General features: G+C 39.5%; 1 protein-coding gene across 1 annotated transcript; it reads left to right on the forward strand.

The window, feature by feature from the left end:
- Window positions 1-1,338: 1,338 nt before the first annotated feature.
- Window positions 1,339-24,790, forward strand: synpra (synaptoporin a). Its single transcript, XM_061042307.1, has 6 exons — window positions 1,339-1,498; window positions 1,631-1,696; window positions 19,292-19,416; window positions 21,110-21,308; window positions 21,443-21,634; window positions 23,240-24,790. The coding sequence occupies exons 1-6, from the start codon at window positions 1,481-1,483 to the stop codon at window positions 23,489-23,491; spliced, it is 852 nt and encodes a 283-aa protein (XP_060898290.1). The 5' UTR covers window positions 1,339-1,480; the 3' UTR covers window positions 23,492-24,790.
- Window positions 24,791-25,057: the final 267 nt, after the last annotated feature.

The following is a 25,057-nucleotide window of genomic DNA, read 5'->3' on the forward strand; positions in this document are numbered from 1 at the left end:
GGCAGGGAGTGTGTATGTGTGTTTGTGTGTGTGTGTGTGTGTGTGTGTGTGTGTGTGTGTGTGTGTGTGTGTGTGTGTGTGTTTGTGTGTGTGTGTGTGTGTGTGTGTGTGTGTGTGTGTGTGTGTGTGTGTGTGTGTGTGTGGAATGAAGAGTGAAAGTGAAGGAACGATGTGAGAGATGTTGTAAAATTAGCCACGCTGTCAGAGCAGTTTGCACTTGGCGTTACAGGAATTGTCATCAGTGAAGCAGAATCAAGGAAGCCCCGTTTACTCTCATGTTTAGTCTCTCTCTCTCTCTCTCTCTCTCTCTCACCCTCTCTCTCTCTCTCTCTTTCTCTCTCTCTCACCCTTCTCTCTGCCTCGGCAAACTCATTAAATGACAAACTGCACCAGTTCTCACAAGAGACCTAAAAACAGCATTCTGATTGTCAAGCAACATCAGACAGAGTCAGAGTCACCTGTGTGTATGTGTTTGTTTATGTGTGTGTCCGTGTGTGAATGTATGTGTTTTGTGAGCATGCATGAATGAAGCCTACACTTGTTCTCTAGCTGTCACAGATTGCATAATACAAGTCTGGACAAAGGAAGTCATGTAATAGATTGCTGCTTTTGAGCCATACCTCAATTTGGAGAGGCTTTCTGTCAATACACAAACACATTTTAATTTGAAGAAGTAGCTATAAGGGAATATCCATGTTTTTTTATTTTATTTTCTTGGAGGGAATCAGACATGGGGATTGAAATCACTCACATGTCTACACTAGATATGGATCAAATATCAGGAAAGTGAATTTATCTTTAAAAAAGGACCTAATTGGAAGTCGCCTGTACTGTTAAAAAATATATAAAATTGTCCAGTTAGAATTTCTGAATAAATATCAGGAGAGGAAGAAGGGAAAGGATAATTATTACAGACTCGGGGCATTTCTGGAAGTGCAAAACAGAGGAAAATATATTCAAGTTCACCCCATGACAACAGACAGATTGTAAAAACAAATGCAGGGAAACACTGCCTCAATGAAAGATAAATATGATCATAATTAAAAACAAAACAAAAAACGAGACGCCATTAGATTGACTAGTACAACCAACTCAAAAAAACCTCTTCAAATTAGAAAATACATTTTGTCAACTTGCTATAACCAATTAAAGTAAACCCAATGAGGGTGCACTTGAAAAACAGGAGACAAAACCCCACACTGATCACATAAGACAAGTTCTGTCCAATAACTAAAACGAAGGCGTCACTCCTCTTTGAAGAAGCCAATCCCCGTCTGTCTCCATGGCATATTGGGGGCTATTCCTCAACAGAAAAAAGAAGAAAAACGAAGAAGACTCGGGTTTTTCCGGTCGGAGTCGGCATCAGAGCCGAGTGCCCTGACTACTCGGCGCGACGGACGCATCAATCTGGTCTTGGCTTGCGGTGTGAGATTGTTTACATCCAATCAAAGGAAAAGAAAGAAAGTAACCTGCTGCAGAAATGGACACCGCTGATCAGGTGAGTGGACCAGCGAATATTTAGACCATTATGACTCGTAAATGTGCGTGTTTACCTGTTAAATTATCCAACGTGTAGTTAATTGGATACAGACATCACAATGCTTTGATGTTCCCTCTGTGTCATATGCAGCTGGCATCTGTGGGGACATTTCAAGTGCTGAAATTACCTCTGGGATTTATCCGTGTCTTGGAATGGGTGAGTTGAAACTTTGTTTCGTGTGCGTGCAAGAACTTAATTATTTGTGTCAATACGTTAATGAATATTTGCCCATATGATGTGATGAGTGTCTGAGTTTTTATCGCAATCATTAGGTTTTGACTGTATACATTCATGCATCTCTCTGGCGCAACTTGACCACATCTGTTGGCTTTTTAGTGTGTGCTACTTACTTCCACACGGTGAGGGACGTTAACTGCAATCATTCGGGCTTTGATCCGTTTCACCGTGACTAAACGACTCAAGTTTATGTCAGGAATCATAGCTCCGTGAGAACCACAAGGGAAGCTGCTGTGTAGCTTTTTCAATTATGCGTAATATGATGCGCTGTGCCATCATCCATGTGCGTTTTGTGCCAGTCCACATAATAATAATAATTTATACTTTATTGATCCCGCGAGGGGAAATTTTTACACTCTGTCTAGTTAACATGCTACACAAACATAGGCTATAAATTCCCTCTTGTTTTACTTACAAGTGAAATGATATAACATAGACCATCAATAAGAGCGGGGTGTCCTCTGACTGAATCAAAGCTTTACTACCTCTCCATGTCTGTGTGCCGTTTGTAGCCTAGACTATAGTCTGTCGTGTTTATTGTACAGTGCAGAGAAGCCTAAAGGCAGAGGGAGATAAGTGATTTTCTTTGATGTGAGTTTAGAGAAATTACTGTAGCCATAAGGGTATTCAGCCTCCACAGATAGGATGTGTGTTTCTGTGTGTGTGTGTGTGTGTGTGTGTGTGTGTGTGTGTGTGTGTGTGTGTGTGTGTGTGTAGTGTGTTTAGTGCGTGCGTGTGTCTGTCTTTCCCACTTTTTATAAATGCCATCAAATGTGCAGAGAATCCTCCAGCAGCAGAGCACTCGCTGCTCCATAAAAACATGTTTAAAAAAATCAGCAACAGATATATGTCCTTTTTGACAATCAATTTTGAGACACATGACATTTTAGCTGAGATAAGACAGATGTCTATCAGTAAGGTGAGTTCCAGTTAGAGTTCCTTTCGGCTGTTTGTGTGTGTGTGTGTGTGTGTGTGTGTGTGTGTGGCCAGATTTACTGTGATATTTGGGGGCCAGAGAACAAGCAGATGATCCAAAGCACCATCTGTCTGATAAAGATAACACTCCCTACAAAGCTTCTTTCATGTGTCTTATTTTTGCTGTGTGTGTGTGTGTGTGTGTGTGTGTGTGTGTGTGTGTGTGTGTGTGTGTGTGAGGTGGAGGGCAGCATGTGTGAATATGTTAGCTAGCACGACTGCACTCTGTCCTGTGCTGTATTGGTCCAAGACTCAACTGGAAAGTGTTCACTCAGATGTAGTCCTTTACATTCCTATGCAAATGACTGTTAACATTACATTATTACCATGTACAGATACACACACACACACACACACACACACACACACACACACACACACACACACATCTTCAGAGCATTATTATAAAAGTGACCTTTTCCCTGCAGTCTTTTTTCCCCTCACCAACTTCTCCGTAGCCAGTGGACCCATAAAAGTGCAAACAATTCAATTAACGATTAATTATTCTGCAGCAGACCAGTTATGTAGTTGTACTGGTCCTCTCTATAACCAGTTGAGATGCACATTGTCTCAGAATTCCTCTTTTCTGTCCTCAGTTTGAATTGAAATAACCCTAACTTTAAATGATCGATTTAGCATCCCCCTAAAGCAAACTGGATACTGACTCCATTTTCCCCATCATGTGTTGCTGAATGTGTTATCTCACTACAAGGACTCCTACAAAATGGTACTAAAAGATCATGGCTAAAAGCCTTTTTCTACTATTCATGTAAGACAGGTCAAGCGCAAAGATAAAATAAAAGTGGATAAATCCTGAAGCAGTGGTTGACACAATGAATATTTTTAAGAGGCATAAATATACAACAATTATTTAATAAAGGGTAAACAAGAACAAGATTTATCCAAAATTCTAATCTTTGGGAGATCTACATGTTTGTATCACTAAATGTATAATGCATAGATGCATCTACTGTATGCACATGAAATACATTCTCATTTGCCTCCTATAAAGGTCCAGATTTGAAGTCCAGATGTGAAACCCTCTGCGTTTAGCAAATGTTCAAACTAACAATGGACTTTTTTTCCTCCTATATAACATTTAAATCAACATAACAGAACCAGAGAAGCCGTCTGTTTATTCCATTCATACATCTTACTTGCCAAAGCCTGTTGCATAAATTTTCCACAATGCAAGTTGAGGACGTTCATTTGGAGATAGATGAATGATGCTCGTAGAAGTCTATGGTAGCTGAATGAAGCAGAGATGAGAAGCAAGCTTCAGTTTATCTTTCAAGCTAAACTCTTTCTGACTCTACAGACCCACATTTTTATTTGACCTCAGCGCACAAGTGTTGTCGGTTCTGAGATTCACAACTCTCCCTCTGGAGACACAAAATATTTATGTAACTTTCTATCAGAAACAGTAGTACAACATTTCGACTATTAAAAAAAATGCTCTTTTGCAATAATATAAACTGATTTTGTTTCAATGACAGAATTTTTTTTGAACACCTAGTGCCCGTGTTTGATTTTGGCTTCCCACAAAATCATCACATGACAACATTATTCTACAGTAGAATTGGGGAAAGAATGTGTTCATGTCAGCTAAATTTCAACAATAGTATGATCAGGTTAGGCAACTAAATACTTGGTTTAGGTACATGAATGATGGTAAGTTTAAAACTAAGTCCATCTTATATTGCAGGCCTGTGACATGAATGAACTCCCATCTTCCAGCTTATTTACAAAAATGTTATACATTGTTTTATAAAGGACTTACGGCATCCTGCATTGGCCCAAACTTTGACATTTGATAAAAAATGTCAGATGCAGAATCAACCTTAATTAAACTTGGCTGAAGAAAGACTTACATGCAAATGTCTTGAGTCTTTTCTTCTGCTTAGCACGATCTTTGATCAAACGTCTGCAGTAAGTATTTTCCCAATTCATGACTCGAAATCGAACTACAAGTCTGTCACAGGTTTATTACACACCCTAAGGCATAAAGACTGAAATTAAAGCAGCGACTGGCATTTATGTAGCCCCTGATAATGAATCCTTGACTACATGGCTGACTGGTCATGTGGACAAATGAGGTTATTAAAAGGTCATGTTAACTTTGTTCAAGATGGCTGCAGCAGACTGGGAGGTTTCCTGTATCTTCACTCAGTACTGGTTGTGCACAGAGAGAAGGCAGTTTCATAATCACACACGTCTGCAGGAGATTCTAGAGGACGGTTGTATAGCTGTGTGTGTGTGTGTGTGTGTGTGTGTGTGTGTGTGTGTGTGTGTGTGTGTGTGTGTGTGTGTGTGTGTGTGTGTGTGTGTGTGTGTGTGCTTGGTTTGGCACACTGTCAGTGGCTGGCATATTCCGCTCCAAACAGCTGTAAGGTCCCCTCCTCTCCACCATGGACCAACTCATGCAGAAGCTGTCCTTTGAGATGTGCCCAAAGTCTTCACTGCTTGTGTGTGTGTGTGTGTGAGAGAGAGAAAGAGAGAGAGAAATAGAAAGAGAAAGAAGGAGCAAAATAATACAGTTGATTGAGCACATGATGCAAATGATATACATGCATTTTTTATGCACTGGTGCATCGTCACTGCAGTGGTTCAACCGGCTAGTTTTACAAATACTGTATCAACGCCAGTGCTTTGTGTACCCAAGCCAAACTCAGGCTATTGAGTCACATTGGATGAGTCCATGATGAGTGTAATTTATAAGTCATGGTCCTCCTGTAGTCCAAACCCAGGACTGACCCACTCTCCTATGATGTCATCTTCAGCACTTTACTGTACACCAGTCTGGTTTGCTCACTGGTTTAGACTTAGACTTAGACTTTCTTTATTGTTATTCAAACTTGTGCTTTACAGTGCAGCTAAGAACAACATTTTGTTGCATTTGGTTTGTAGAGTAAAGTGTATTTTTGACACGTGCAAGTTAAACATGTGCCAAAAAAGTATGAGTATTTGACAAGTTGGTTTCTACGACGCAGTGTTACGGCCACGATATATAAAATTTGTAGATCAAAGTCTTGCTACATGAGTCATACTACAAAGTCGGAACTTTATGAGAATAGAGTCCTTAATTTACGACAATAAATTCTTAAATTAATTTCAATTCGACTCTATGCCTAATTCACACACAGCCATCCCACTGTGCAAAAATGATGCAAGGGGAACCACTCAAAGCCATTTCTCTCATTTCTCTGCCACGAAAGAGACACTTTCCTCCAAGTCAGTGTGGTTCTTTCTCAGAAAAGCCCCAGTTTCTTGAAGTATCTTTTCAGGGTCCTGATATTTATGATACTGTGAAGATGATGTGCTAAAATAAGGTGTAGTTTGATATCTGCATAAGTAATGCCCCAACACAACTCAGATATTATGAGACATTGTTAAAGTGTTGTTTTAAAGCAACTCATTCCACAGAGAGATAATACTCAGTCAGTCTTTGTCACAGACTACACAAGGCAGTATTTTCTTATTTTTGAAACCTATACTATTACTTCACAAGATGCTCCACGTTCCTCATTTCCGTACAGGTGGCTGCTACTGATATAAAATAACAACTTTATTCTAGTAAGTTTACGACTATGATCTCCTAAATTTACAACTTTATTCTTGTGAATTCATAAATGTATTCTTATAAATTTCCCATTTAGATCACGTAATTATATTACTTTAATCTCAAAGTCTCTGATTTGTTTCCCCCTCTTATGTGGCCCAAATGCTTCTTATTCATACTTTGTATGTTTCAGTAATTGCAAGTAAAGAATACAATTCACAAAAGGTTGAGAAGAATTCTTCAGGTGATTAGGCTCGCTCTCAGTTGCTCTGCCTGTCCAGTTCAAACACAACCTGAATATTTTCTTCCATTTTTGCGAGAACCAGTAGGTTTGAAAAAAAGAGGAAAAACAAGAAAACTGACCCTCCAATCAAAAACAAGAAGCACAGATTTGTCTGGTTATAAGAGACTGTTGCTAGCTGTTCAGTCTGGTCCGTAGCTAGCTAGTGTAATCTAGTGCTAACTTTATCACTCGGTGAGTAGGTTGTAACCAAGCGAAAACCACTGGTACTTCAAAATTGAAGGACATATGGAAGTGCAAAGAAATGTTGGCTTTTCTGTGGAGAGATTGCAGTGAACAATAGTGACAATAGTGGATATTTTACTTCATGAGTTATATTTTTGTTCACCCACTGCTCTCTCACCCCAGATCTGGGCGAGTGATTGGCGAGTCTTATACAGCTGTAGCTATAGCCACTAAAACAAACAGCATTTCATGTTGTGGGAAACAGGGGTCTAAAGGTGTAATATTTTTAATTTTAAGCTTTTTCCAAACAAAATCTCCATAAAAGCCCCCCCCCCCACACACACACACACACACACACCCACCCACACACACACACACACACACACACACACAAACAAACACACGCATGCATGCACTCGCACACACTCAAAATCAACAGGTGACAGAGGGGAGATGCAGATAAATTGGTGACAGAGATCTGTTTTTCAGCACTGAAATCCCTCAATTTCTTTTGAAAAGGCGATATAAGGCAGGGAAAAAAATTACACTTCTCATAACAGCGTGAAAAGACGACACTAAACCACCCAAACAAACATCTCAGCACTGTGATGTCTATTTTTGGTGAGGCAGATGACTTGAAGCGCTCTAAGAGTTTTTGCACAAATTAAGCGTTTGATTATAACTATGACATATTCATTTGCAGCTGGTGACACTATCAGTACATTTATAAGGTCACAGTCCTCCTGAGGATATGTATTTTAAATGTAGACATTCTTAAATAACTCCTACATATCACAGATATTCCAACCTGCTCTATACTGCAGAGTAATCTTGATTTTTTTCAGAGACTGTACAACTACTTTGGGTTGAACAACATTAAACCAATCCAGGCTCAGGGAACATATTAACACAAAGGCTGAATCTTATTTCCAAACATTTGAACAAAAATAGGCACACTATAAAGGAAATCATTTTCCCCTCTAAGAGCATTTGAATACCTTTTAGCTTCTTTTAGCTTTACGCCTTGCAAATTTTCTGTTTTTGTTTCGTCCTTTAGCTCTCATTGACTCTCCCTTGCAGTAATTACCAGCTACAAGTACAAAAAAATAACCTAAAGCACCGAACTGCCTTCAGTAAAGACTATGCCATTGTGGAGAATTGTTCAGCTAAAGAGCCACATTTTTCAGAGGGGTTATCTGCTTTTAGTATAAATAAGCACATTTTTTGCTTACATGTTCTCCTTCTTAATGTTAACTGATGATGTGTCAATGTTGTTGACTTTATAACTTATTGTGCTGGACGCAGGTGAACAAAAAAATCTGTCCTTGAATCACTGACTCAGGTCTGCAGTAACATTAAAGTAACAATATGATTTTAAGATTATCAGGCAGCTGATCCATCTGGTCACAGCTGGACCTCCGTCCCCCTCTCAACCCCGGGACGACAGTCTGCCATCTGTGACTCAGACAGGGAAAGGTTAGCCTGTCGTCTCCTGTACACGTCTACTTAAACGAGACACAGCATACACAAAGAGCACAGGGGTGGAGACAGTTTGCACCACAGACGAAAGCTTAAGAAAATGGAAAGGTCAAAAAAAGCCCATTGTAGGACTATTTATATGACTAAACCAAAAGTGGAGTGATTTAAACATTTTGCAATCTAAAAAAAAAAAACTACAATGTGATTAAAATTAATATAGTAGGCCTATGTAGTTTTCATTTTTTAGATTGATACAGTGTAATACTGCCCACTTTATGAAAGTATTGTTTGACATTTAGAGAAAGGAAAGGTTTGGGATTCCTTAACTGCTCTTCCTCCAGAGACGTTGTATAAATGGCATTTCCCCTGAACACAGAAGCTAAAGTCCTGTTCTTCTTCAGGCACCTGTCTGCTGAGTTAAGGCCTCCCTCCTTAGTATGACAGCTTTCTTTATCCCTGGTCTCTGGAATCACCAGTTTTCTGCCCGGATCGTCTTACTATCCAGTAGCTAGCTCCATGATTTAGGCTTTAAGCATTGCATGTTTGGCTTCAGTGTATCCAGCGCCAATCATTCACACATCCTGACAAACTTCATTCAACTCATATAACACTATCATTTTAACAACCTCTAATATTCACACGCACACACACTGTGGTTGAACTACATTTGCGTCCTCTGCACCCATCTCAAAGGTGCAGACCGTTTTCCTCTAGGGCACAGGGGCCTGCTTCCATCCAAGTCACCTGACTCAGTGGCCCCCTTTAACCCCTATGAGTGGATGTATGGCAACAACAACAAAAAAAAGAAAACCGTTATAAAAATAAATGGAGGTCTCAGCCTGCTTCTGTTACTGAATGAGCGAGCTAAGCGAGATAGTGGGTGAGATGAATCAAGGCTATGCAGGGCACACAGAGCTTCCTATGTAGGACGGGATTAGTGGTGGCTAAATGAGCTTCTTATTTTCTGTGATGCTTCCACTGACGCAAAGATCAGACAGCTTTCATGTGGCAGTTTCTTTGTGTCACTTATTTGTGTAACTTCCAAAGTAGGGGAAGTGGTATTTCACCAATGTAGTGTAAACATTATAAGAACATGCCCTCATGGTATAATGGCTAGTGGTAAAAGGTAAGTTTTAACATTCATTTCATATTCATTGGCTCTCTCTCTTCCTTTGAGGACCTTTCATTTTGTGTAGATCTCAGTGACCCCTGTGGATATAAAGCAATAAGCTAAGTCTTCCCTCTTTGCTGATTCGGTCCTGAACGTGCATTCTTCTGTTCTGCAACAAATCAATCATTTTGCTTTATTTTAACAGATAAATGTGTCACTTCCTGTGAATTGTTGTCATGTAAAATGTAAATATAGGCGTTTTCTGCAGAGCACAGTTAATCACCTCGTCTTGGAGTGACCGGTGGCAATCCCAAAGGCAATTATGAAAACTTTATAGAAACATTCAATCCTCTCACTGAGAACGTTTAAGTGGACTTAAGTTTGGTCCCGGTTTGATTTCATATCCTGGTTTTGATCATAGTCGGGATATGGAGTTTACGTGCACACAGAGAAACCTGGTTATATATATCGCTGTATACATCATAAATACTAATATCCCGGTTTCTGATTACTACAGCTTATTTGCGCAGGCGCCTGTGGTGTTTATTTTTTAACAACGCAAACCTCAGCAATTTAGAAAGCTGAGAAAAATTAAACCACTGCCAACATCGTGTTGCAGATATGACGTCTCCACCTCATTTCTAACAATGGGAGAAGAGCATGACAGGAAATATTAAACATGTCCTCCCCTCTGACTGGTGTCATCCTGCCACCGCATAGGACAAAGGAGCAATGAGTGATGATACGCAGTCGTGACTTGTAGGACAGGGTGGTAGTAATGTTTCTAATGGAGGCTACTCTCCAATGTGACCTGACTTACTCCTCCGTACGGGAAACCGGCGTCCTGTAACCTGTTCACCACAGTCTTATGGTCAGCTTATCGATGCTTTCTCCTGTCTAAACCTTCAATTATATTAAAAAAAAAATGTAATAGCGAAAACACAGAACTTAGTTTCTTTGTCATCCAGAATAACAGACGATCTTGTTGCCGCCATCATGTTTGTTTTGCCGATAGGTTACTTGACTGAGGCCGCGCCTGAACAGGTTGTCGGCAGATGTCAGAAACCAGGGTACAGAGTATACATGCCTCAGCATCCCTTTTTCTTTCAGAGTTCTCAATCTAGCTAAATTGGGTTTCTCTAATCGGGATAGGATGCAAAACACAAAAAACAGGGATAATTAAAAACCTGATCAAAACGGGGATGCCCAAGTCCATGATAACGGACTAGCTGAAGATTTCTCATTTGATTTGAGCTCATATTGTTCACTTGTTTGTTTCATAACCAGATAAAAATGCAAAACCAGCTCAAACCATTTCAAAACTCCTCACAGGAGCTTTTACAAAATGTGAGTTTAAAAAATATGTAAAAATTGTCATTTGGCTAAAAATTCATGAAACTTTATGACATGGCACGGCACAACAAGAGACGATATGGTACAATACGATACAGTGCATTGTCTTGGAAAGATGGCTATAAAGGTGACAATTGTATATAAAATCGATAAAAACAAATAACATATATTCTACATGATCCCATATTGCACATGAGCCATACGTATGAAAACGAGAATAATACAACATTATGTTATTATTGCACAACCCCTAAAGCAGGGGTCTCCAACAGGTAGCTCGCCTATAGGTTGACCGACTGTGTTAAAAATAAAAATAAAAATCTGACGACGGTAAATGCACCTCTTCCCACTATTCATATATTTGGCCCATAAAAACAAGTAGTACTAATGTTTTCTTGGACATTGATGTGAATTTAAGATTATTGATAAGCATTGGCTTATTGCAATTTCACACATGTACAAACAGTAGCTTAATTCAGCTGAGCTATGTAAATAAATGCAAGCGATTTGATGCAAGTAGCCCTTGGCCACTTTCATTTTTTGAAAGTAGCTCTCAGATGAAAAAAGGTTGGAGATCCCTGCCCTAAAGTCTGATTTCTATTTTTTTTAGTTCCCTTTAAACTGCACCTGCTGCTCACCTCACACTGCTCTCTTTTCTGATGTGCGTTTTGTTTTGTAGTTGACTAGCAGGCATACAATTTGGTCATATTTGCACAGAGGCGGACCACAGCAGTGAGAGCGAGTGAGACTGTGGGTGTGTTTTTCTGTGTATGTGCATGCACACAGTAATGCTTCTGCCTGAGCGGAGAGGATGAGATATTTTTACTCTGGGCCATGAGCACATTACATTCTGATCTAGGTCCTTAAACACTCAGATAATCACACACACACACAGACACACACACGCGCGCACACACACATTAAGGATACACACTCTGAGGCACACATGCATCCATGCACAGACAAACATGAGCATATGAATGGATGGAAATTCTCAACAAGTACACAAGCATGAATGCACATGTCAAATGCAAACATGTAGATATTCACTAAGGTCAGTGCCTGGGCCGATTGTAAGGCCAGAGACATATGGTTATTATTACACACAACTATTTTTATATTACATGAAGTTTAATTTAATACAACTAAATGCAGTAGTAGTTTTTTTCCAAGATGTGGAAAAAAAATTAAATGGAGACTGTATGTACAAAGCAATACAATACATTCAGGTCAAAAGTTAGGGAATGAATTATGAGCATTGTTGGCTCCACGGATAGGAGAACTAATGTCCCCTCTTATCTCAGGAAAAGTCATAAAGTCATAAGGTCAAGTTGTTTTTACAAATGAATATACAATTCAAAGGTTTAAGAGCAGTGGCCGGTATAGGAGACTCCCAGTAGGACCGTAGCGAGGTGCATGACTTGGCTTCAGGCATATCGGGGCTGCTCTCACTGAATCCACACTCAGGTCTCTACAGATAGACACTCACAGACGAGGAAATGGATTTATTATGAAACCACATATCGATAAACACCACCGGAGCAGAGTTTCTCCGGACCTGTGCCCCACAGTCTATTGTGAAAAAACACGACTTTATAACATGCACAAAAAAACATTAGCTCCAGAGCTAGCACTAGCTCCAGGCATCCCGGGGCTGCAGCAACAGAACCCCCTCTCTGCTGTCTCGTCCCGGGTGTCAAAATCCCAGTCTCTTTTATCTCTGTGTTTCTATAATACTGATGGTTTTCTGTGTCGTTCAATGATACAACTTACATCTAAGCCAAACTTGTTGTACCTGTCTATCTTACTCTCTCCTGTAAATAAACAGCTACATAAAGCAACCCTACAGATTTGGAGCACTTCCGTTAAACGCTGCACTTGAAGCGTTTCTGTAGTTGCAGTTGTTTTTCTGAATATCTGTATGAATATTTTGTATGCTTTTGCAGCGTGTTATAGCCGTTGCATTTGTTTTAAAGAGTTAGCATTTGCTTTTGAGTTTGCAACGTTTCTGAATATGGTGCAAGGTTTGTTAAATGTGCGTTGTTTCAGCAGTTGCCGAGCCTGTGAGCCGTATTTTAGAGATTCTGAAAACACAGAGTCTAGAAAAAAAAGGAATGTAGGCTGATAAATGGTAAATGAACCTGAGCTTAGCACTTTTCTAGTCTAGAAAGCGTTTTTTGACGCCACATGTCTCATTCACCCATTCACACCACATTCATACACTGAAGGCAGAGGGTGCTACGTAAAGTGTCCATCAGCATTAACTAATCACATTCATATACACTCACATGCCGCTGACGCAGCAGTGGCCCCCAACCTTCTGGTTGAAAGACAACTAACCCACCACTAAGCCAGAGCCGTGCCACATTAGCTTATGTGTGAACAGGTTTTACAGAATCCCACCAGTCAACCAGCCAGTAAACATGTTGAGGACTCTGCAACAGCAATAGCCATAGCCAGGGGGGACTGGAGACTGGAGACATTTTTTGGCTTTATGTTTTATTTGATTATGTTTATGCTTTGTCCATTTTGTCCAATTTTTTCATGGACAACCAGTTTGACTCAAGGATAACTTGATAAAACCCCAAGCTTCAGGGTAGAATAGATTTTTTTAAAGAAAAGATAAAAAAGTACCAGTTTTGATAATTAGATGTAGATGCAGTTGCCCACGTGTGAAGATTCTAATGGCTAGCTGAAAAAGGGACATTTAATGCTCAGATAAAATCCAAGATGGAGCAGCAGATGAGCAAGTGATCATATACGGTATATGTTCACCTCCGATGTTCATGTAAAATTAATATTTGTTGTGAAAGCTAAAGAAGGCTTGCATTTCATTCTCCTGATACGTGTGCTCCTGTCTCTAGTTAACATTGACCTTAATTTGGAAAGGATCCTAATATGACAAAAAGACCAGTCGAAAGAAGAACAGGCTGAATTTCCCTTTAAAATGTCACATTGTTTTACTGTAATGGCGATGTGGTACTGTTGTAGAGATACATCACAAATAACTCAAAGCAATGTCACTTTCAATTGCCTCACAGCATGTGCCCTAAAGTCACACAAATATGTTGTGTTTTGTTTCATTATATCAGAAATGTTCTTAGTTTGAATATCAAGAAGCAATTTAAAAAAGGTCATTGACTTTTTAGAAGTGCTTTGCTCTCTGTTGGAACAAGCCTCCTTGTTTGTGGTGTGGTGTACTTTTTGTTTTGGCGTGGTGTGATTTTAAATTATAGTAGAGAGAAGCAATTTGTAAGGGATATGCCTCCCCGTCTCAATCTTTTCCTCACTCTGTTTCATCTTCCTCTTCCTCTTCTTCTTCATAAAGAGTGTCCTAGATATTTCTTTCCCCCTCCCAGTCAGACAAGGAGAGGGGCTGAACATCTGAGGCATTTATCTCATACTAAGGCAGCCACTTCACATAATGATTCCAATCGACTTGAATGAAGCAGGTGGACATTGTGTGTGAAGAGGTTTGAAAAATGTCAAGTGCAGCCCATCAAAGCACCTTTTAGCCCGTCTGCCACTTACCAGAATCCTTACTTCCCTGCTTGGCGCTCCTGCAATCGCTGCCTTTGCTATGCTTCTCACATTCTCTTGTTTGAGCAGCTCCTCCTTCTCCTCTTGTCATCCCTCTTCTTTGATTTATTTAGCAAGTTAGCATTCCTTAAATACTCGTCTCTTTCACTCTTCTCTCTGCCTGGTTCATTTTATTACTCTCACTTGTTTGTTGCTCCAGCTTGTCACAGTGTAGGCCGTGTGTATTCGTCAGTTAGGTTTGATTGCTGCTGGTTAAGCCTGAAGCTTCTGGATCAGTTTCATAATCCTCGACCAGCCTCCGCTCTTACACTGTGTTCATCCAGACCTGCATCCACTCACTAACACATAAAGATAGTACCACAAGCTGTGTTTTAATGTCTATAAGTCACCATGATTGGAAAACTGGTCTTTGCATTGGTCTTAAATGTGGGTCAGAGGAGAAGAGGGCACATGGGGAGATGCTTCAGAGCTTTGTTTGCATTGCAGATGAATTTCATTCCTCTACCCTGGCTTCTCTTTCTTCCTCTCCCTGTATCCTCTGTTGTTGCTTTTCCTCTCTCTCTCTCTCTTTCTGTCTGTCCCTCTCTATCTCTTGTTCCCTGAGGAGCCCAGCTGGGAGAGGCAGATAAACACACGGGGGCGTGGGGCTTAGCACCCACCCTCCTTCCACAATGCCACGCTCTCCTGTTCAAAGGCCCCTGCCAGAAATGAGAGGGGCTAAACCCGAGCCCAAAAAAATCACAGAGAGACGAGGCAGCTGCAGGAGAGGGAGAGAGAGAGAGAGTATACAGGCGTACAGTGAGAGAGAGAGAGAACAAGAGATGTTTATCTGCGGGTGATTGTGATAATTAGGAGGGAGTACTCTCTCTCTCTCGCTTCTGGTCACTTTTCTACCATTTGTTTGTGCAGATAAGCACATGCCACAGTCTGCATGCTTTGTATTTATCTGTTGTTGTTTTTTGCTGCATGTGATTTCGTTGCATATGTGAACTTGCTCAGCGTGTTTGCAGATGTGTGACCACATTTCTTTCTTTCTTTGTGCCCCATCTTGCCACAAATTGAAAAGAGAGAATCACTTGAAGTCACTTAAGTTGATCCATTCCCTGCAGAGGTTCAGCTGTGTGAGGTGCGTCACAGTAGTCAGGTATAGGCAGCCATCAGTCTCCACCTGAGGCCCAAAGCTGCAGGACATGAGTGGACATTTGAGTCCTTGGTTTATGGTTCAGCATTTGGCTTTGAAAGCTAGCTCAGCCCTTTGTGACCCAGATTGGCCTCTCAAAGCATCACCTGGCACTGTGTGTTTACTTCAGCAGTTCAACAGTAGCCGCCTAATAAAGCAAGCACTGTGGATACCAGTCTCTCTATCAGTTGAAATAAATGGTTGTGTGCATCTTCATTAATATATATTTATATGTTGCTACAACTTTTTCGGCCGTGGCAATGCTATGATGTTACATCGTACAAATGAATTTACCTGTAAAGATGGACAATCCAAAGATGGATTGAGGGTCAGCATGCTAGATTGTAACTGTCTTAACTGTGAGCATACAGTGTCGAGAAGCTCTGAGCTGGATTGGTTCTCCATTACAGACTAAATGTGGTCAGTGAACTCTATGAAGCTGACGTGTTGTGTTGACACTCTTTTTGTACTCATCAAAAAATAACAATGACTGACCCCTAATGCAATGACAACATTTAGCCACAAGGTGGCATTGATCACCTGATAATGTGAAAGCGTGCAGGCCTCATACTTTGAGAAAATGTTCACAGATATCACCAGGACTCTTTTGTTTACCACAGCTGATCTGTTATTGCATCTGCGTGTTATAATAGCGGAAGGTTCATGCTAACCAGGCTTCAGGTCTTATTATATTGGCTGCTACTCTTGAGGCTATAAAAGCTTTTTATGACAAATTGGGCTGAGAGAGAAAGCATTTTAAGGGCAGGGGGTGTGTGTATGTGTGTATGTGGTATGATTGTTGATTATAAGAAGGAGGCTTATCATTCGACTGGTCCTTACTTTACTTCAAATGCCTGTCTGTTTTTCTACTCTCTATTCTGTTGTCTGTGAAAAAAAATGGGGGGGGGGGGGGGGGGGGGCATAGATAGCTGCAAAAAACCCTTATTCTGTTTTCACCAGGAGCTTATAAGGCCTTTCACATCCATCTCTGTATTACATAATAAAGTCAAGATATTTCTACAACAAATACAATTCAGCATTTCGTTCCCTACCCTCTCTCTCTCTCTCCCTGATTTCCAACTCTGTCAACTGTCCTGTCTCTCCATTAAAGGCACAAAAAGCCCAAAAATAAATCTTTTTAAAAAAGTAATAATAATAATTTTAATAGTGCTCATATGCATGTTCTTCTTGTTGTCTTTTACTGCTGCAACACTTGAATTTCCCCACTGGGGATCAAAAGTATTATCTTATCTTATCTTAACAACTTATTCTATGATATGATTTGATTCATCCTTTTTCCCACTTGTCTGTTTTATGGAGACCAAATAATGACATTACATATGACCATTTACATAACAGTAGTATGGAAGATGACTAGGACCACTGAAAAAAATGTTTATAGGTACAAAACTTTAATTTATTTAACTTTTCTACTCACAGGAGCAACTATATGATCAAATGACAAACACTGAAATGAGGCAGAGGAAACTGAAAAGATTGAAAGGCCTGCAGAGATGCTGCTGTTCCAATGGCTATGCTGAAGGCATAGCGTTGAAAGTTTAGATCCTTTTTGTCTTTATATTTGAATTTGGTTAATTTATATCAAGGAAAATACTGAAGTACGTATTTGAACATCTCTTTTTATGTTTGTGTAAGCCTTGAGGTGAAGTTAACATCAGGTGCCAATGGAGGGTGTACATAAAGCGATCTCTTCTTCAGGACTCTTTAGACCGTCTGTCCTGATTCAGCTCAACCCACTGCGGCTATAATAGTCCATATGCTGATGTGGCCAAATGCTATCAGTGGGTGTTAAATTAGCTTCTTGGTAGAGAAATTCTTGACATGCCCTAAAGCAATTCCTTTTCCAAAGGATGGTGCTGCTGATTCTCAATCCCCACTTCTTAATAAAAAAAAGTGACTCGGTACAGTTTGAATGTTTCCTGTGAATTAGAACTGATAGCATTCTAACTCTAAATTTAAAGTCTTGTATACTTAATATTTCACCTCTAAAAGTATTAAAATTAAGTATTTATCCTAATAAGAAATGGTGTAATTCAAGTGTCAGAAACCCTAAACATGGCCTGTTGATGGTTATTACCAGTCAAGGGTTTTTGAGTGTCCACACCTCTTTTTTTTGTCTCTGTAATAATATGGAACAAGCTATCGCTACCATCAATAAGCAAAGGGATATCTCAGCTAACGTTGCATTTGTATGCTAGCTGCCAACAATGACAGCAAAGATAGCAAAGCATTTAACTTATTAGTCAGTGACCAGGTAAAGTGAATGTTATTAAGTCACAATATGAAGCTTCAGATCACGGGGTGGCAAGGGGGGGCCTGGGCCACTCTTGAAATCTGGTTGGCAACCCAGAGGCCAGCCCAAAATCCTAAATTACAAGGCTATTAGCCTCATCAGAGGTGGGATGTATGTGCAAATCAACTTTTTGGGCTGTGTTGCAACTGGCTGAAATGAGCTATCTTTGTATGTTCTTTTCGTTTAGTGAGTTCTCTAAATTGTTACTTTGGACACACTTCTTTTTGAGTTTTGAAGCTTAGAAAGTTTATATGACACAAATCTGGTGTTCTACTTTTGAAAGTCAAATCATATACTCAGGAATAAAACATATTTGAGGAAATCTGCAGAGTGCCTTTACACCTTTCAGAAAAAGCTAAAGACCCAGCTCTTTCATGAACACCTACACACTTACTAATATTGATGATGAGGAGGATATTATATATCGGATGTTTTTGATGCTGATTAGAACTCTGAAGAAGCTGTCCATGTTGTTGTTGTTGATGATATATTAACATTGTTTTTAGTTTAAAGGTGCCTCTGTGCACTGCTTGTCAGCACCTGTGTTTGGATGTGCGTGTTGGATGTTGTTTCCTCCTTGTCCTTGCTTGTGTTGTACTAACTCTCTGAAGTACCTCACTGTCGATAAAATCAGCTAAATGAATTACGAATTGTAGAAAGAGGAGAATCTTCAGAGACGAGGTGACTTCAGGCAGAGGATCATTTCGCTGACGGACATTTTAATTTTCCTTGATCAAGATTCAATAAATATTTCAGCTTGAAACATGATTCTCTCATGGACATCTTCCTCCCAATGAAAAGAAAAGCTGAATGTTGAAATTCCACAACCATTAACAATGTTTAATTATGGTCAGAGTTGTGTATGACTCTTAACTTTAATATCATTTCAAGGTGGTTTTTTAAAGTTTAATTTTTAGAAGCAAAGTACTTAACCCAACCCATCAACTCAACACTTCTTAATGTGATGTATATTTAACTCAATATGGTAAAAGCTGCACTAATCCATTTGTTATAATATAACACTGTGAGGTTAAGTGAGGGTTATTGTTCAAAGAGAAAAACGCAAAGATAGGCTGCAGTACAGCGGAGATTTTTCAACCAATCAGATTTATTGAATGAAAATAGTGCAGTTTGGACTTCAAGACGATACAAAATGTGTCACGAATTAAAGAACCAGTACAAAACAAACATGCTCTAAAAGCGCTTCACAGACTTTTTGACACCATCTCTTTTCCAGGCACACATTCGCGAACTCACTGAAAACGGCAGGACCCTCTTTTGGGTCCCGACCCACATGTTGTGAACCACTCTTCTAGTAATATCAATCTGTGATTTAAAAAATAATCAACAACATTTCAGTGGTTGACTCATTAGTTCAACAATTTCAATAAAGGCTGATAAAAATAATTATTAACAGTGTTGAATAAAACTTACCATTTCTCCTCATAACAACCTGTTGTGACTGTTTCACTGCATCATTGTTGGTTAGTGACTGTTTTCATAGCCTGCATGTTGTTGTGTTTTCTTTCTTTTGCAGCTTTTTGCCATTTTTGCTTTTGCGACATGTGGGGGCTACTCTGGACAGCTACGGGTTAGTGTGGACTGCATGGAGAAGGCAAGCAGCAACCTCAGCATTGCCATTGACTTTGCTTATCCCTTCAGGTGAGTGGGAATGATTTACTGTCTCTGTTCGATGGCACGAGATATGCTTAATATTTATACAGATGTTTATACTGTGCATTGTGTATTGTTTTTATTTTAATTTTATTTTTTTTCCAAATCTTAATTTAATTATCTTTTTCTCTTCGAACCTTTTCCTCTGTTTTTTATTTATTTTATTTTATTTCATGTTGTATGCATTCTTGTATGTTTAAAAACATATATAAAAAATGTGCCAGGATGAACAAAATATGTGATGAAATTTGACAACTTATAATGTAAAAAAACAAAAAAAAACAAAAAAAACGTTGCAATCATAATCTACAATAACATATTTTCAAAGCCTTGGAATACATTGTATTTTTGCAGTGTTAATTGTAAATAAAAATATGCTTTAGCCAAGGTAGTAAATATATTTGAAATCAATGTTGTTTCGCAGCATATTGATTTTCCCAGGACACTATGAAATAAATTGAAAGTTACTCAATTCTAAAATAATGTTTGTATATCAGAATGATTTCTGTAAGAGCAGTGGAAAACCGAGAAAAAATTGACAGTGTATTGCAAGAAGTAAGGTAAAATAAAACCTGCTTTGATTTAAAGCCCCTGTGAGGATTTTGTTTGTTTGTATGATTTTGGGACACCCTGTGGACAAAGAAGTAAATACTATCTTTAAACTGGGAAACTATCCTTGTCAAACAGGAGGGTCTCCATGGTGTAAAAAAGACAACAAAAGACTCTGCTAACGGCACCATAATGAGAATACTTGCCTTAATATCATTGCAATGTATAGTTTAGCGGAATCCCAGCATAAACAAAAGAGTGAAGAAGAACCCACTGGAAAACAAAAAACAAGATGCAGCCGTTAAATTACGTGCATGGGGATCGTAGGGGTCGCGTAGACACTCTATGCTCCGTGCACCAGTCACAGGTTCACCATGACTGGAACGTCACCACCCCCTCCCACCTTCTCTAGGTGAATTCTCCGTAAAATATCCTGCTCTGCACTTCAGCCCATTCTGACTTACTGTGGAAAGAATACTAGGGGTTTGGCAGGAGAGACTGCAGGTAAAGTGTGTAAGCCCTATAAATCATGTGGTATCACTTTGTCTCACTCCTAGCTGGCAGCAGAGGTTAAAGACACTAAAAATTATAATATAGAAGTAATCAATCTTTATGCTGATGGAAGCATCTGTATTAATTTCACTCTCTTATAAATACCCCTCACAGGAGCTTTAAGGTTTTAAATTGAACCTCTATGTTATAAAACAAGGTATGAAGTTAATGAAAATGTTACTTGATAGAGATGCAACACATGTGATTCCTTCCATTTGCATTGTGTAAAAAAAATTAAAAAAAATTTTATGATGAACATACTGATATCATCTGCAAAAAATATATAGCAGTTGCTCCTCGTCTTGATCTACTGCTGAAAGTATTACGCCTAAAGTCAGAGGATGTCACATCTCCCATCATATCAGTACTGTCAGGGGCATCGTATCATGGAGAAAGATAACTTTTTTTTTTTTTTACTTTACCAGTCAGGCAAAGTTAAAGTCAGGGAAACCTTTGATGAAAATGAATCATCAATGATCCAGTTGCTCTGATGTTCTTGGGTTAAACAAACACTGATAAAATAGTTCATTCATGGAAATGAGAAGAATTTGAACTCTGTATCTCCCTCTGTATCTATCAGGTTGTATCAGGTATCCTTTGAGGCCCCAGCGTGTGAGGCCATGAGGAGGGAGCGTGTGTTTCTCCTTGGAGACTATTCATCCTCTGCAGAGTTCTTTGTTACCATTGCAGTCTTCGCCTTCCTGTATTCCCTCATGGCCACCATTGTTTACATCTTCTTTCAGACTAAATACCGTGAAAACAATAAGGGACCCCTCATTGTGAGTAGGCTACAGTGGATTCTTACATTTGTTTTATTTTGTTGGAAGTTCCTAACAATGTGACATCTTATACTCTCTGTTCATAAGCTTACATTAACTCTGCCAAACCTTTTTGTCTCCACGCACACTGACAGGACTTTGTAGTGACAGTGGTCTTCTCCTTCATGTGGCTGGTCAGCTCTTCTGCTTGGGCCAAGGCTCTGTCTGAGGTGAAATTGGCGACTGAACCTGATGAGGTGCAGCTCCTCATCTCTGCCTGCAAACTCCAGACAAACAAGTGCGGCTCTGTACATGGAGCACGCTGGTCTGGACTCAACACCTCAGTGGTAGGTTCATAAGATGTGTGTCCAAACACTGGGAATGCATGAATTAACTTCAGAAAATACATTTCATTGTGTGTTTGCTGCTGAAATTATGCTGTCAGAAGGTTTAAACTAGGGATCACAGAGCTCTTGAAGTCCCAAAATGTTTAATTTTTTTTTAATTTTATGCGCACAAGATATTGTTGGGACTTCAGGGGCTCCGTAGGATTGTTAAAGTTCATAGCAGAAATTAAGATGGAAGTCTTTGAAGAAGAGGAAGTGTCATTTTTTAAGTGTAAGCGATGAATGTAAAAGTATCAGACACTGAGTGATGATGGAGAATCTGCCAACATACAAGCTTTGAAAGAAGCTGAAATGTTGGCAGAAGTGTCAGTGTTACATTGAGCAGAATACAATACAAATCAATACAATGCCATTAATTATCATCGCAGAGCTGTACAAAATTTGAATCATCTCATCTCAGTTGGAAGACAAATAAAACTCGCCAACATAAATGTACTGACCAGTTTAAACAACAAATATTTTCTAAAAAAGTCACTTGAGGGATGAATGTGGAAGCTATTTTGGACGCTTGCTCAGCTCAAATGACAAAACCAATTCCATTGTCGTTTTAATTTGGGATATCTCCATCCGTTTATTTAAGCAATTTCTCAATAATGTCATTATAGGATATAGAACAACGTCCCACTGCGTCCACAGACATAAATAATAAACAAAATAGTTAGGCTACGTCTGATAAGATCAGGTGAAACTCAGACAGGCTGTCGGTCCAAGTTGGACCCCCGTCTGCCTTTTTTCGGCCTATTCGACATGTTGAAACGGCGTCGTTCGGCGTCGTTCAGCGTTGGCGCAGTTGGGGATCACTCTGATTGGCTGTTCGAAGGATTCATTTCTCTCCAGCTCTAGACCAAGGTTCAAATAAAAGCCCATCGAGTCTGCTGCTTTAGTATCCATGCTTTTACCCATTAGTGCGGCTTTTCCTTTTTTGTCGTCTTTTTTTCTTTTCCACTAAAAGACCCAGGGCTGGCGACAGTGGTGTTCAAATAGTCTTGTATCATAACAGGGGACTACCGCCGCCGGCTAGCATGCAGAGTTATTTCCTCTCACGCATGCGCAGAACATACGTGGTGGTTTGTCGTCGGCTGTAGTCTTTGCTGTCTGTTCAAGTGCAACTTTTTGGCCAAGACTAACGTGTTGTGAAGCGTTGTGAGGCAGCACCACAGTCGGCATATAAAATTAGCCGATACAGATAGTTACTGGATATGATAATATCGGCAGATATTATTAATCGGCCAGTCTCTAGTATAAATATTATTAACAGCTGTTGGATTGCCAGCTGAGTGTATACACTGAAAGCATTTGGCACATTTCTGTGATCACTGGGAAGATATTTTATTTTGAAATCCTTAAACCTAAAGAGATTTAAGGTGTCAGTGGAAGATTACCATGTCATTGGTTTTCACTTGAAGTTCATGGCTTAACATGCTGAAGGAGTTGAAAAATAAAATAGCTCCCATAGGATTTAAAATGATGAGATCAAACTGAAAGTATGTGTGCTTCACTGGCTAGAATCGCTTTGTCTTTTATTCTCTTTCTCTTTCTCTCCAGGCTTTTGGCTTTCTCAACTTTGTTCTTTGGGCTGGGAACATCTGGTTCGTCTTCAAGGAGACCGGTTGGCACAAGGGGGGTTCAAAGTTCGCTGGCGGGGCATCTGAGAAACAGGCCGGCACCTTTAACCAACAGCCCTACAACCAAGGAAGCTTTGAGCAGTCAGGGAGCTACAGCTCTCAGGGAACTCTTGGCCAGGTGTCTGAGTACAGCCAGGTGGGAGGGCCGACCTCCTACTCCAATCAAATGTAGCCGTGCCTTTTTGTTACATTAGCGGCACTACTGCATTTTAAACTTGGGCAATCAGGGAGGGAGTGATACGAGGAAGATAGTTCAGGATTAACGTTTATCCTCTATTCAGTATGTCTTCAATTTGTTTGCGCAAAAAAAAACATGTGTTGTAGATACAGGCATTGTTGGGTATTGTAAAAGTAGTCTTTTTCTCATTCTTTGTCTGAAGTGCTGTTCGCTATATGTTGTATTTCTTGTTGTTTAAAAACAGGTTTCTCTCTCTGTGCTTAGTAATAGACATTCACTGTTACCACTGGATGTCTTTTTCAAACTGGTTTACACTGTTGTGAAAGGGAAAGTGCTCCATGTTTGTACAAAGCTCACATTTCTAACACAGTGATGACCAAGTGCATGATGTTTTATGTGTGCTCTCTTGAGAAATGAGAAATGCATTTTATCAAAGACAGTTTACAAAATCCACACTACCCTGTCTCACTATTGAAATGTTCTTTATATCAGTGTGTGTTGTTATTTTCCAATCCCATACGGACAATATTTTGATGATGGGTATTTCCAATACAGCAACTGATTTTGACAATCATTTGGGAAATGTTCTGTATTTGCATACGTTGCATCTCATTGTCAAACACAGGTCATGTCAGTACTTCTCGAAATGTAAAGCAATAGCGATAAACTGCTAACTACTCAAACTGTTTTGCTGAAGAAGAAATAAAATGCAAACATCGCAGCATGTTTCTGTGTCCATGGTTTCTTTGGTGCATCTGCACAGATGGTTTATAACACTGTCATGTTATATGAATCATGTCTAGAGGGGGGATCGTCTTCTTCATTGTTTACACTGCTATGACCGTTTTCTACGGTGTACATATATTACAGGGAAATCATAAACATATGTCTTACCTCTTTAAACTATGTCCAGATTATCCATATTCAATGTCTAAGCCCAGCAAAAAGTACACCAGTTCCACAGTGATGTTACATTAAAAAAAGTGAAAAGTGGACTTGCATGTCCGTAACTAATACTGAGCTTCTTCTTTTTTTTTAATTCAAAAAAATTAAGCTTTGTTTAACGTTGAACAAAATCTGTGCAGTTCATGAGTAACGTTCAAAGGCTAATGCTTGGATGCTGTTTGTTTACATTGATATCACTTGTGCAACCCTGTTTGTTTTTTTTGTTTTTTACCTCTTCAGCATGTAGCTTGCATCGGTGTAGAGCATATTGAACAACCATGTATGTATAATGTTGTGACATCCATGAGTGTCATTCATGCTAATAAAGAGGCTCTAATTTGCTCATAAGTGTTGTTTGTGAGTCTGTTCTGATATCATTTTATAATCTGTGTTGAACATGTAACTGTGACCTTTGAGCTGTTTACTTGTTTTCAATAGAAACAGGGATATTCTGATGCTTCTCTCAGGTGCTTTGTGGAAAAAATACTAGTTTACATCCATACAAAGATATAGGCCAAGTTGTCCTGGTGATAGTAGCAACTGAGCAGACGGATGCAACAATGAGGCCATCTTGTGGCTGCAGTGAATATGTACCCTGATTATTTCCTTCAGTCT

This window comes from Labrus mixtus, chromosome 7 (genome assembly GCF_963584025.1).
Source record: "Labrus mixtus chromosome 7, fLabMix1.1, whole genome shotgun sequence".
Classification (NCBI taxonomy): Eukaryota; Metazoa; Chordata; class Actinopteri; order Labriformes; family Labridae; genus Labrus; species Labrus mixtus.

Coding starts and splice junctions, on each gene's coding strand:
- synpra (XM_061042307.1), top strand. Junction 1,697..19,291: donor TTATCCGTGTCTTGGAATGG/GTGAGTTGAAAC, acceptor TTTCTTTTGCAG/CTTTTTGCCATTTTTGCTTT. Junction 19,417..21,109: donor GACTTTGCTTATCCCTTCAG/GTGAGTGGGAAT, acceptor TGTATCTATCAG/GTTGTATCAGGTATCCTTTG.